General features: G+C 38.1%; 1 protein-coding gene across 1 annotated transcript; it reads right to left on the bottom strand.

The window, feature by feature from the left end:
* Window positions 1-10,432: 10,432 nt before the first annotated feature.
* LOC308619309 (E3 ubiquitin-protein ligase RLIM-like) lies at window positions 10,433-13,609 on the bottom strand (the record flags this gene model as incomplete). The annotated part of the gene is made up of 2 exons (XM_081237927.1): window positions 10,433-12,039; window positions 13,366-13,609. The coding sequence occupies 2 exons, from the start codon at window positions 13,607-13,609 to the stop codon at window positions 10,433-10,435; spliced, it is 1,851 nt and encodes a 616-aa protein (XP_081094053.1).
* Window positions 13,610-13,971: the final 362 nt, after the last annotated feature.

Raw genomic sequence — 13,971 nt, 5'->3', positions numbered from 1 at the left:
AGATTTTTAATAATTAAAGGTCTAACATTCCTACTTGAGTGATCACAGTCTTATATTTAATAGCTCTAACCCTTACAGAAAGCAAAATTGATGAGTTTCAAAGCATTGGTTCTGATTGTATTTTATATCATCTCCATGTAATGATCATCTCTATTTTAATTGTACTTATTTATTATTATTATTATTTTAGTTTCTAATTTCTTTTTTTTTAACATTTATATTGGAGTATAATTGCTTTACAATGGTGTGTTAATTTCTGCTTTATAACAAAGTGAATCAGTTATACATATACATATGTTCCCATATCTCTTCCCTCTTGCATCTCCCTCCCTCCCACCCTCCCTATCCCACCCCTCTAGGTGGTCACAAACCACCTAGCTGATCTCCCTGTGCTATGCGGCTACTTCCCACTAGCTATCTATGTTACGTTTGGTAGTGTATATATGTCCATGCCACTCTCTCACTTTGTCACAGCTTACCCTTCCCCCTCCCCATATCCTCAAGTCCATGCTCTAGTAGGTCTGTGTCTTTATTCCCATCTTACCACTAGGTTCTTCATGACCTTTCTTTTTTTCTTAGATTCCATATATATGTGTTAGCATATGGTATTTGTTTTTCTCTTTCTGACTTACTTCACTCTGTATGACAGACTCTAGGTCCATCCACCTCACTACAAATAACTCAATTTCGTTTCTTTTTAAGGCTGAGTAATATTCCATTGAATTGCACTTTATTTTTGACTTGGCCCCCAAATTAGTCACACAATTACACAGTGTTTAACAGTTAAACTTCTTGGATTTATCTACATGTATATCACTTTCTTTGCTCAGTTTGTTCTTTAATCCCACTTCTTCACGGTGAGTTTAATTCCCTTCAGTAAGAAACCTATTCCTTGGAAGTTTTAGTATTGAAGATCTATAGGTAGAAATTTCTCTCTTTGTCTGAAAATGTCATCTCTTTCATTTTTTAATATGATTAGTTAAATGTTCTATTCTAGGTTAAGAGTGATTTTTCCATTAGTACTTTAAGGATAGTGCTTTCAGTTATCTTCTGGCATCTATTGTTACTGATGAGAAGATTGCTACTAGTCTCATTGCTCTTTTTATTTGATATTCTTTCTTTCTTCCAAGTTGCTTTGTAGACTTTCCTCTTTGCCATTATGTGATGTGGTTTACCAGCTGTATTTTAGCCTTGGTTCCCCAGAAAGCAGAGCCTCAGGCCAAGAGTTTATGTGCTATTATTTAATTAGAGAGTACAATGCAAGTGAACCGGATTGCAGGGCAAAAGCAGTGAAGCAGGGAAGGCTGGCGATTCAATATGAGAATGCATGATCAAGCTGGGATTTGACCTCTGGAAGTTCTGTAAACTGGATCTCAAAATTATGGGGAGGGAATGTGAAGAAAGGAGAAAGAATTCATCCATGGGTTTAGCCTGTGGGAGAACTGAAAGGGTTGCTTTAGGAATATTCTCACCTGCTGGAGTAAGGAGAGAGGTGGAGGATAGATTTGTTGGAATCATGAACACAGTGAGACACTGTCAGATTGTATATATAAGTAGTCTGCCAGTGTTGCACATTCTTTTAATGTGGAACAAAGGAAGGATCAGGCTGAGGTGAGGTATACGATACAGGATATAGTCATATATTTGTTTTCATTTCTTTTACTGGTGACTCCATGCACTTCTTTTATCGGAGGATTTATTGTTAACTTAATCTCTGAGAAGTACTATTTCTTCAAATACTTGTTAAATTCACTCTAATCTCACCTTCTAAAAATATTATTAGATGAATGTGGGTCTTCCATTTTATCCTTTATTCCTTTATCATTCACATTTTCATTTAATCTTATCATTTTTTCTGGCTTATTTTCAACTTATAAAATTCAAATTCAGTTTTATCAAATATGTTATTTAAACTTTCTATGGAGTTTTGAACTCCAATGAACATATTTTTTCTGCCTTTTCTGCATCAGTTGAGATGATCATCTGGTTTTTCTGTCCTCCATTCTGTTAATGTGGTGTATCACATTGATTGATTATCGTATGTTGAACCATCCTTGCATTGTACAAATAAATCCCACTTGGCCATGATGTATAATCCTTTTAATATGGTGTTCAGTTCATTTTTCTAGTTGGATTATAGCTTATCTTTGAAGGTTCCAGCTTATCCTTGATCTTCTAACTTCAGATCATCTCTCATTCCTGACATCTATCCCTACTGACTTCAGGACTGGCACCAAGAGGCAGGGACAGTGGATTTACATAGACTGCTTAACAAAGCCCCACTATCATGTAAGGTTTAATCTCTATAATAAAGTCCTTCTAGTGGTTCTACTTGTCCGACCAAACCTTAATATAGAGTTTATCGAATGTCATTTGATATTCTGATCAAGGAAAAAGGGAGAAAGCCAAGGTATAAAGTATAGGAACAGAAAGAAAAATAACACAAAGGGAAATATATTAAATTTAGGATGATGCACTGAACATAAATATGCTGTAAAAATCTAAAAACTGGATGAAATTGATTATTTCCTAGTAAAATATATACCACCAGAATTGATTCCAGAAGAGTGTGAAAAACAAAAGAGAACCCTTAGAAGACCTTCATTGCTACTTTTGGTGAATTTGTCCACATTTCCATCTGGTTTGGCTTGGAGATCCCACCTCCATATTCTCGTGCTGGGCATGTGACCAAGACCTGGCCAGTTAGAATTCCCTGAACTTGAGGTTTTAACAGAAATCCCAAGCTGAGTCAGTCTTTTGTATAAAGGCTGTCTCTTTGCCTGGGTTCAGTAAATTGGTAATATACAAAAATAGAGTTGCGTTTGGTCATTTTTCTTGCCACCCCTTGGAGAAAGGTTTCCCCAAAATAATACAAAACAAAACAAAAGAAAACAAACAAAACAAACTGCAGAGGGAAGAATATCCAAGTCAGAGAAACATTTTCTATTTATATCCTTTGGGCCCCCACACTTACCTGTGTCTGAAAGTATCGGCACTTTCAAACTTTGTTGTATTGTGAGTCAATAAATTCCTTTCTAGCCTTTAAACTAATTTGTAAGTGTTCTCTAAAATTACAACTTAAAATTAATACAATGACCATGGCAGCAATTGCATAAGGTTTCAAGAAGCTAATTTTCTTGCAAAAATGAAGTTATGGGTATATACTCTTTCAAGTCCAAATACTCTGAAACCCTTTCCCTCTTGCTGAATTTTTAAATTCCTTTATATTGGATTTCAAAATACAAAAGAAAATGGGCTCTGCTTCAAGATGTTTGTGAATGTAAGCATACGTAGCCATTACCTTTGCCTCTCAAAAACCTATCATAATAACGGTGAAATCTGAAAGAAAGGGAAGCCCACTACTATAATATGCAAGGAGAGGGCTTCAGCTTCTGAGATATATATGTGCCCAGCAGAACTCCTGAGTAACTCAGGATGGCAAGAGGGAGACGTAGACTGAGAATCTATGTGGGGCAGTTACTTCACCTACACCTTTTTCTCCAAACAAAAAGCCTGACAGAAAGGCATTTAACCACCCTCTTACCAATTCTTTCTTTTAAAAAGGAGCCTTTTAAAAAAGATATGTAAAGACTGTTTCCAGGTGATCTATAATGGCCAGTGTGTTTGTTACAGTTCCTGCAAAAGACTTATGCTTTCAACATTTGTATGTGTTTAGAATAGTGGCAGGTCTCCATCTGCTCATGGTAAAACTAAGCCTTTCAGGTTCTTTCCTAGTCCATGAATTATTCCTATTTCTCCCAGGACTTATTTTGCTATTTTTAATATTTATCTTATTCTCTCTTATGTCATGCCTATCTCAAATATCTCAACAAATATTTATGGAACATCTACTTTGGGCAAGGCAGTGTTTTGGGTGCTATGACTATTGTAGTGAAAATTACAAAACCCTTGCTTTCCTAGGAGTTTGCATTCTTCTTAACATCTAGAGATATTTTGTTTTCTCTTCATATTTAAGAATGAAGACCATGAGCTCTGTGTTTATGACTATCTTTACACCTCTCATTTTTCTGTCTTGATTATCTTTGCTAGCTTCTTTATGTCTGTCTACTTTATAATTGCTCCTGTTCCAAAGGATTCCATCCATCTCCCTCCACTACTACCATGGAACACACTTCCACAGGCAATACCTCATACTTCTTTGACTTCAGTCTGGCATCTTTATCCTAATTTTAGAAGCATACTTGATATTCCGTGATAGCTAGATGAACATTGCCACTAAAATATCACTCTGACATCTCAAATCTCAGAGATTCCAGCTGAATTGTCATCTATTCCTCTACTATGACAAACAAGTTATATTACATTTCTTATATCAGTGGAACTTCTCACCATCTACTCAGTCACCTAAACCAGAAACTTAAGGTCATCTTTAAATTATCCAAGCAGCCACCAAATTTTATTGTGTTTCTTTAATACTACTTGAATCTATATGCATCCATATCTCAACTGTCTCACCATTATATCAGGACTTTATACTTTTTTCTTCCAGTTAATGCCGTAACTCCGTAAGTGGGACAATCTAAATTTTGACAATCTGTTCATATCCCTGCTAGTATGACCATTCTAAAAATTAAAAAATTTTATTCCTATTAGAAAAATTGTCTTGATTGTGCATTGCTTAGAAGATCTAGTTCAACTCTTCAGCCTGATACACAATACCACTTGTTGCCTCTTTGGCCTCATCTCTTCATTTCTTGCTAATGTACTTACATCTCTACCTCTTCTACCCCAGAGCATGATGACTCATACTTACTGTTTACTGAGCCCTAAATTTTCAATGCATCTTTACTGTTGCATGAAGTGTTTATTTTGCTTAGAATAAAATTAATGACTTCATTTCATTGGCTAATTGCTACTAGTCCTGTAAGATACAACTCAGATATAACCCAACTTTAAGGACGTTTGAATTATTAGTGTAGATTTCTCCTCCTAGATCATTCCATTTTATCCTGTATCTGAATCTGTGTCAGGGCATCCCTGACATAGAGTGTTACTGTATGTTTATTCAGCTGCCTTCTTTAAAATGTAATACATTTCTTCATGATAAGTGCTGTACTTTGTAACTATAACCCTAGCACCCAGCATTGGGCATGGCACATTCTTGGTCAGCATTGAATGCCTGGAATAGTGATTTAGAAAAGGGTTGGCAGATATTATAACTTAATAGGCAAGAAACCCTATACAAATATGTTAAGTAAGTGAGAGAGATCTAGGTTGAAATACATCAAATCCTGGATGGTAGGTAACAGTATTAAAATAGGTTTTCTTTGGAGAATAAAGGGTGAAAAATAAGTCTGGGATGCTCACAGTGGCCAAAAATTCTGAAGCAGTGTGTGTGTGTGTGTGAGTGTGTGTGTGTGTATATGCCAGTAACTGTTCTAGTTTTTAGAAATGTAGTAGTAATTAAAAAAAAAAGAAAGATCTTTTGGAGCTTCTATTTTGGGATAGGAATGGGGAAGAAAACAAGCACAAGATAAATAAAAAATGTTTTAGATAGTCACAAGTCATACTAAAGAAAAAAAAAATACACTTCCAGAATAGAAGATGACAAGGCCAGGGGTGGTAGATAACTGTGTTGTGACTAGTGATGTGAGAATGGAGAACCCAGAGCCCAGAGTTGGCTTATAATTAGTGTCTGTCCTCTACGAATGGTGGATGAGAGAAAAAGGATTTTCCCCAACATGCTTTTCCAAATCTCCACATTTTTGCAGTGATGTTAAAGATGCTGGCTTGATGCTTAAAAATGGAGAGTTTTGAATATCACACAAAGGAGAGCCTCTTATTTCATAGTGAAAAAGCCTGAGTTAGGATGGTAAAGAATTTTCAAATCTTAAATGAAGTCACAGAAAAGAAATGCAGTTCAGATTTCCATTCGAAATTCTCATACCAGGAACTTCTCATTGAAGGGAGTATACATTCACCTCTCAAATAATGAAAAGGCATGAAATGTTTGGTTAATTGTAGTAAAGAAGATACTGAAGATCTCAAAGTATTGCATATGGATAACAAGTAATAATACTTAACAGAAACGTCACATTTCTTTGTGAACTTTCCAGTACATGCAGTGTTTTGATGTTCATGTTGTTCGATGCTCAGGCTTGTTTGCATTTACAAAAGAATCTTTATACTTAATTCTTCATGGAATATTGAGAGCACAACTTATTTTCAGGGTTAGCCAAAAAAGATAGACTTTATATTGCTATCAAAAACTTATCCACAGGCTATAACTACTTTCAAAAAGAATTTGTTATTCAGATAAGGGTTTTTTTTTTTTGGAATTAGGCCAAAATAAACAAATGTTTTAAAAACTACCAAGAAAATACAGAGAAAATTCTTAAGATGGAAATATTTATGCTCACAACCACAGTGATGCTGTGTATTTAAACTGATATACTGTAATGTAAAAAACGTATCAGGTTGAGCTCAGAAGATTCAGGTACAAATCTTCTCCATTTCTGATTTGTCAGGGCAGACAGAGAGGAATATGATTTGGAAGAGCAATATAATACTCAGCAATCGCTTTGAGAGAAAAATAAGTGGCTCTATAGTTTCAAAGTCAGAGTGTTAAATTGGGTTTATGATATAAGCAGCATACACTGGTAGAATGAGATAGGGTGATGTGAAGTAAAGTTAGAGCGATACGATATTGGTGGTTGTTCAAACAGGAAGGATACTGTCTTCTAGCAGCTTCAGTAGCAGGAATTAGGGATTCCATTTTTGGGAAAAATGGTAGAATATAATGTTATAGTGGGCCTAGAACCAAGACATTAAGCCATTTACTTGTCTAGGACTCATTCTAATCATTTTCTAGGTACAGGATGGATCCTAGCTGAGAAGTTGTATTAGTTGTCTGTTGCTGCATAAGAAATTAGTACAAATGTAATGGCTTAAAACAGAATCCCTTTATTAGCTCACAGTCCTATAGGTGGGGATACTGGCATGGAGTGACTAGGTTCTGTGTTCGAGGTCTTAAAGGTCTGAAATCAGCATTTTTAAACCCTTGTCAGATAATTCTAACATCTAATTCATCTCTGTTGGCATCATCTGTCCCATCTTATTCAAGCTGTCATGTATCTGGTTCTTGGTATAAGTTGTGATATTTTATTGTCTTTTGGGCATTTTGGCTATTATGTTAGGATACTTTGGTCCCTATTTAAAGTGTTTTGTTTTTTTTAATTTTTAGCAGGCATTCACTCTTTATAGGTTTGGCACACATTTCCTGTACTTTTATGGACGGTGGTTCCATGATAACCTAATTTTCTGACCCTTTGTGGTACTCTTATGGTCTGTTTCTCTTGTGCAGGTGGGGTTACCTCTGGTCCCTTCTCATGCTGCTTATGGGGTCTGAAGTAGCTTCCCCAGGATACGGCACTTGGTGCTTCTGGTGAGGGAAGGGCATCTCTGGAACACGTGATGAAGAGTCCTTCCTGGGCCAGGCACTTGTGACAGAGTCTCCCTGGACTGTAAGGAGTGGAGGGTGCTTACCAGGTTGAGAGCTTTCTGTGGAGGGATCTCCGTTGCCGGTACCAGCAAGTTGCCTGATGTTTCTGGGGAGGGGAGAGGAGTCTCAGGCCCATCTGAGGAGAGCATTGTCCAGGCGGGAGCTTTTTGTGGTAGGAGCACTTTTGCTGGGACCCTTAGCCACTGACGTGTCTGGGTGGTGAAGGGGGATCTCAGGCCCAGTGGGGAAGGAAAGCACTTTCCCTGGTCACTTAGTGTCATCAGGGCTTCCAATTGTTCGTCGTTGCAGGTTCTGCAAGGCTCGCCTGGTGTTTGGGGGATTTCCATTTGATGTGATGGAGGAAGAGCCTCTTTGAGCCACTTCCTGTTACTCAGTTGGGAGTTAGGAAATGCTGGGCCTGGATCACATTTTTTTGTTGGTAGAGGGTCATAAGGTGCCCTGCCATGAGGCTGTTCATCCATTCTGATGGTCCCTAGGCAATTCACCTTCTCTAGACCTTTCAGAGATCTCCTTTGGTTGTCTCATATTATTTCTAGGATATATAGTTGTGCGTATAAAGGGGGAGTAGGGAGAGGGGAGTATAAACCATCTTATCTGGATTAGAAGTCCTCTCTGTGCCTTTTAAGTGCTCCCCTGATTAGGTCAGGCTCACTCTGGATAATCTCCCAATCAACTGTGCTATATATCATAATCTAATAATGGGAATGATATTCCATCACATTCACAGGTCTCATACTCAAGGGGAGGGGCTCCTACAAAGATCATTGGGCATCATCTTAGAATTCTGTCGACCACAGAATGTGCATGTGAATGTACTGAAGCATTAATTAAGCAATTATCATCCTTTGGAAGGTTTTAATCTGTTAGGATAGTATGAAAGCCAAGTACTGTTATAATTATTCTACTCACTTTAAGTGAAGTATATCTGATATCAAAAATACTTCCTAAAAATCAGACTATTCAAACAACTTTCAGAAGTTAATGTAAATTTCAGAGGTTTGAGCCAAGCCTTCATTTCTGGCCATGCAGATATCTTCTGTGTGAAAAATATGCTACCTCAAAGATGTTTTCAAAAACTTCACCACCACTCCCCATTTATACGTTGTAGTTATGTGCAAATACTGTGGCTGCCAGCAATTCACAGAGAAAAGAAAGGTCAGTGATGTTGCTGACTTTAACTTTTTAGAGAAGGTGTATACTTAACACTGCCTACATTTGTATAGGTTGCACATTGCACAAAATTTCTGATTACTGCTTTAGGTTATAATACAATGTACTCTCACCTATACCAGGATTGAAAAATTTAAGCAAAATTTTCTGGACTGGCCAATACAACCCCCCAAAAACAGCCTTCAGACTGAATTAGGAGAAAAATCCTTCACTATGTTTAGGTTGGAAGGAAGCATGACCTAAATTTTGATTTCAAATACTCGGGGTTTTGGGTGATGGGTTTTACTGGGGACAATTAGAATTGAACTATGTAGACATGTCTCTTGAAGCCAAGTTTTACCTTTAAGGCTTTCATATTGCAGCTTGTGAGGCTCCAAGCAGCAATTGGCTACTTTGGGTCATTCACACAAGGATTCAGAGTCATATATAAACCATAAAACCCTTTATAAGAAATCAGAATCTGTTTTAAAAACTAATTATATGAACTAAACATATATAGAAAGAAATTGAAGCTTGAATATATTGAAGCAGCAAAAATTAAAGACATACCTATAACTGCCCTTTCTCCTTAGTTGTTTACAATCACAGCAAATCAAAGTGTGACATGTTTAAGAGAAAGGTAATTAAGTTCTAAGGCTTTGTCATCTTATCACTTTTAAAAATACAAGATCTGAGTAAATGAAAGGAAAATAGAGAGGGTTGTTAAAGAGCTGAGTCATAGAGTGGAATAGAGAACAAGCGGAAGCGGAAGAGGCAAGAAAGCGTACACAGGCTGGGTTTGAAGAGAGTTGGGAATGCTGGTTGTGGTAGATGGTCTCTGATTTGCTTACCGGATCTACTCGCCATCCTTCTTAACCCTGCTTCGTGATTCCAGGAGGCTGATCTTTATCAGCTTCATGGACCAGTCTCTCTGTGTCTTCAGGTTGGGTTGGGTTAATATGACCTACTGATAAGTGATTAGAAGTCAGGAGGAAAGAAGGCAAGGGTATTTATTTCCATGATCTGCCCCCTTCCAAACTTTAGGTTGGCAGTGGATGCCATTTTCTAAGGTTACATCTCTTGTTGGGTGGGCTTCTCCTATAACTCGAAGACATTCTGGGTTGCAGGAACTGCTATCTCTCTATGCCCCTTCAAACCTCGTGGTTATAATACTGGTTTCTCACAGCTGCTAGCCTCAGGGCACTTCATCATCTCTTGGTTTCCCTTCATTCCTTACACACTTTAGTCTCTTCATTAAATGCTATTCCATCACTCTTTTAAAGTGTGCCATCAGTTTTTAGCTAGAACTGACTGATACATTGGTAGTGGGGAATAGGCGAAACGTTAAGGTAGTGTTAGGGAGGTGGGATAAACTGCTGTGGAGAGAGATAGGAAGAGAAGGGTTTCAAAGCTTTTTATGGCATTCTAGGAATGTAACATGACTTCTTTATGTGAATGACTCTAATGTAGTCTTAAATGGCTTCTTAATTATTGATATTTGGTTGGGTTTCTGTTTCTCTGCATGCACAACCAGGATTGAACAGGGCTAAGAGATGTCTGGGATTTACATGGCGAGATAATACTACTAGGATCTATCTAGATTCATTATATCATATTAAGACATTTCTCCCATGGAATCAGGAACATCCCAACCCAGTGCACATGCTAAGTTTTTATTGAAATTCAGTGAACTGCTATGGTGTGAAATTAATTTTTATTGTCAGTCCCCTGCGTCGGCAGGCCGACTCTCAAGCCCTGCGCCACCAGGGAAGCCCTATAACACTTTATATAGCTGAGAACTCATCGATCAGGATTTTCACTCTCATTGGAATCCACTACTTGCCTACGACAAATCGGACACGTAGAGTTCTCAGACAGCCAGCGATCAATGCAGTGAATGTGATATTCATGGGAGCAAGGTAGTATGCGAAGCTTGCTGTTTTCTGTGTACTCTGTAAGGCAAATGCTGCAGGCTTTTAGTGCATCATTTTCACCAAAAGATCTTACAGCCAAGCTGTCAATCTGTGCTTTGGTGAGTCCTGTAGTTTGCAGATCATGGGAGGACCCAGAGTCACTTTCATCATATATTATTAGGCTAATTTGTCTACCCACTTGCCTGGTCTCTGATGATAAGTCTGCTGCTAAGTTTGTTTCTTCACTGCCTTCAAACATCAGTGATCTAATTCCTGAATTTTCATCACTTGAGCTGGAACCAGAAATAGGACTAGAACTGGAACTAGACGTACAATTGGGGCTTGAATGACAACTCAGTGTGGAACTTGAATGGGTATCATACCTAGCATTTGAATCAGAACCAAATGTACCACTACTACTACCATTAGGTGACTCTAGCCATTCCATGTTTGGACTTGGAGGTGAGACACTATGCTCTAAATTACTGTCACTGTCCATAAGGTTATTGGAGTTACTAAATTCTGTCATTGTCTGCCTTAACGTGCTCTGAATTGGAACAGATGTTGTATCATTTAAGCTAGTATTGAACATTCTGCAAACGGGATTTCTAATGGTATTGACATAAGCTCTCACACCTGCCCGCTCAGAATGTGAATACATATGCCTCAGTCCTCGTTCACTTTCAGAAGTGACAGTGTTGTTTGGTGTCTCAGATGTTAACTGAGTTCTACTAGCTCTGCTGTCTCTCTGAGAATATGCTCCAGAATGAACTTGTCCTACTTCAAGATTGAAGGGTATGGTTGGATATATTTCCCTCATTCCCCAAGATTCACCACTGCTGGTTGTATCTGGAGAATTTTCTCCATGAACGGCATTCCTTGTTCTAGAAGTTTCAATAAGACCGCTCTTTTGCAACTCAAATCCAGTCATTTGCTGTGTCAATATTTCTCGGTGCTCAGTTCTAGAAAATCTCGCATTCTCACTTAGCAGAGGCTGCTCAAAATTCTGAGAGGGTATACTATGACTCAGTCTTTGTACAATTTCCCTAAGTGAACGTGGAGGCGACCAACTTTCAATTCTTGCTCTGGTTCTCCGATACTCTGGGCTCCTACTTCTTGCTCTTCTCTGACTTGTGGTAGGTGGGAATTCCATTAATGTTTCAGTTGTATCTTGTTCAGACATAGATGGTCTTGTAAATATTGATTCAGATTGTGGACTTTCCACTTGCCTTTGGCTGTCTTCCATATTTTCTCTTCTGGGAAGTCTTGCAGACGCTACATATTCATTCTCTGGATTTGGACTCCCATGATCAAGGTTAGCATTTATTTCTAAACTGATTATGAACTGATCACTTTTAGGATTAATTTGGCTCTCTTCTCTCCAAGATTGGTTTTCTCTTTGTCCACTTGTCATATTTTCAGTTTGTCCAGAACAGTTAAGCCAGTCTATTAGAGAGTCACCACTAGACACGTCATCTGAAGAGTCTCCTCTGTCTGTTAACAAAAAAAAATGGGGAGGGTGCATAAAAGAACTACCAAAATTAGAACCATCATAAAATAGCACTCTGAAACTTTGTTTCAAAAACAAACAAAAAATGAGAACTTAAATACTCAGGTGTTTTCAACTGATTTCACATTTATAGAGTTAATATTTTATAAACTGCACTGTGTAGATTTATAAGTAAAGGTAGAAAAGTTTCGATTCCATCCAAAAAGAGTGAGCTAATCCTAGATAAACTTAGAGAATTTTTTAAAAAGGGAATCCAGAGGAAGTCTATGTTTCAGTATTTCATCATATACACAGCCCTGTGTACCACTGTCAGAGATGTCAAGAGACTTTTTTTTCAGTCCACTGTCAAAACACTAATGCAATTAAACAAGGTAAACACCAGTTAAGGTACAATGCTAGTATTTTAGTTCAATTTACATTATTGTCTAATTTTCATTAGTCTCCAACATGACTACTTCTATGCTTTTCACTTATGTGCTTTTGATAATAGATAAGCTGTTTTAAAATATAAGGTTATTGCCCCAACATAAACAAGTTTTATAGGTTTAAAAGTGTTTGCATTTTGAATACTTCTTAAAGTTACCAAGATTTTTAATTGACATTAAATTGAAGGTCAGATCAAATGAATAGACTGAACCTAGCATGGTACCTATAAGACCATGTTCAAGAGCCAAAGTATTATAGTATCCTCTTCATTAGACAGCAAAATCCTCTGCTTCACACTGGAAGGGAAGGCACCAGACCTGAGGTCCGAGCAGGGTTTCTCAGCCTTAGCACTATTGACATTTTGGTGCTGGACAATTCTTTGTTTTGGGGAGCTATCCTGTGCATTGTGGGATATTTGGCAGCATCCCTGGCCTCTGCCCACTAGATGCTAGTAACACCCATGCCTCCCCTGTGACAACCAAAAATATCTCTAGCCATTGTCAAATGTCCCCAGGTGTTGAAGAGAGCACAATTGTCCCCAGTGGAGAATATTTCTGTTTGCTTTTTTTACATGTCTATGTAGAAAAAATAATTCAGGAAGTAGGAGGGACTTTCAGTTGAGGTAGAAAACCAAGAAAAATACAAATAGGCTACTTTGCACTGTTTCCCAATTAAAACAACCCAAATGTGAATCAGGAAAACAAACAGACCTTGACATGCTCACCCAAAATCAAGTAAATGCCAGTTCTTTTTATGAGAAGTTACTTACCAAATGAATGTAAGTCACTTCTGTATAATTTACTATTTCCTATTATGAAGTTACTATTTCCTATTATGAAGTTCCTTATTCATCCCATCCTATTCCCTCCAAAAGCAGAATATACCTGTATTTTCATCTGAGTCTTGTGGTGCGTTTTCTTTAATTAGCTGAAGTCTTCTCAGCAACTCTTCTTCCGTACTTTCACCTGGAATGCCTAGAAGATTGTTGTCTCTCATAAGTTCGTAATCTTCTTCACTCAGATTATTTACGAACCTGGAGAAATCTTCTTCCCGAACCAATCGGTCCGTTTGACTTATGTGTTGGGCCGAAACTCCATCTCCTTCATCGTTGGAATCCGAGTTTTCCATCTTAATAAACAAGTGGAAAATTATCTGAAATTCACGACGTGCTGTTGAAATTCACCAATGGTCGTTTCGTTTTCTTCGCTTTCTACTTCCTGCCAGAGTGTCCGGTTCCGACTCAGTCGGATGACCCTCCGCACAGATTCCTCCCTTCTCCCTTCCCGACTCAGTTCTGTGGCCCCTGGTGACGCAACAGTTGGGAGCCGCCTCGAGCCCAGAACTTGCTAGACGTTGCCTAGGCACCCATTATCTTCCCCGCTGTTACCGAGTAGGGACTGGATTCAGGTTAGGTTTCATTTCATTCAAAACCAGCCAATGTTACTGAGGGTTTATAGTGTACCAAGCACCGTGCTTCACCTCGTTTCACC

This window comes from Mesoplodon bidens (assembly GCF_964165515.1).
Source record: "Mesoplodon bidens genome assembly, chromosome: 6".
NCBI lineage: Eukaryota > Metazoa > Chordata > Mammalia > Artiodactyla > Ziphiidae > Mesoplodon > Mesoplodon bidens.
Note: the sequence above shows the minus strand (reverse complement) of the source record. Positions and strands in the feature narration are given on the sequence as shown.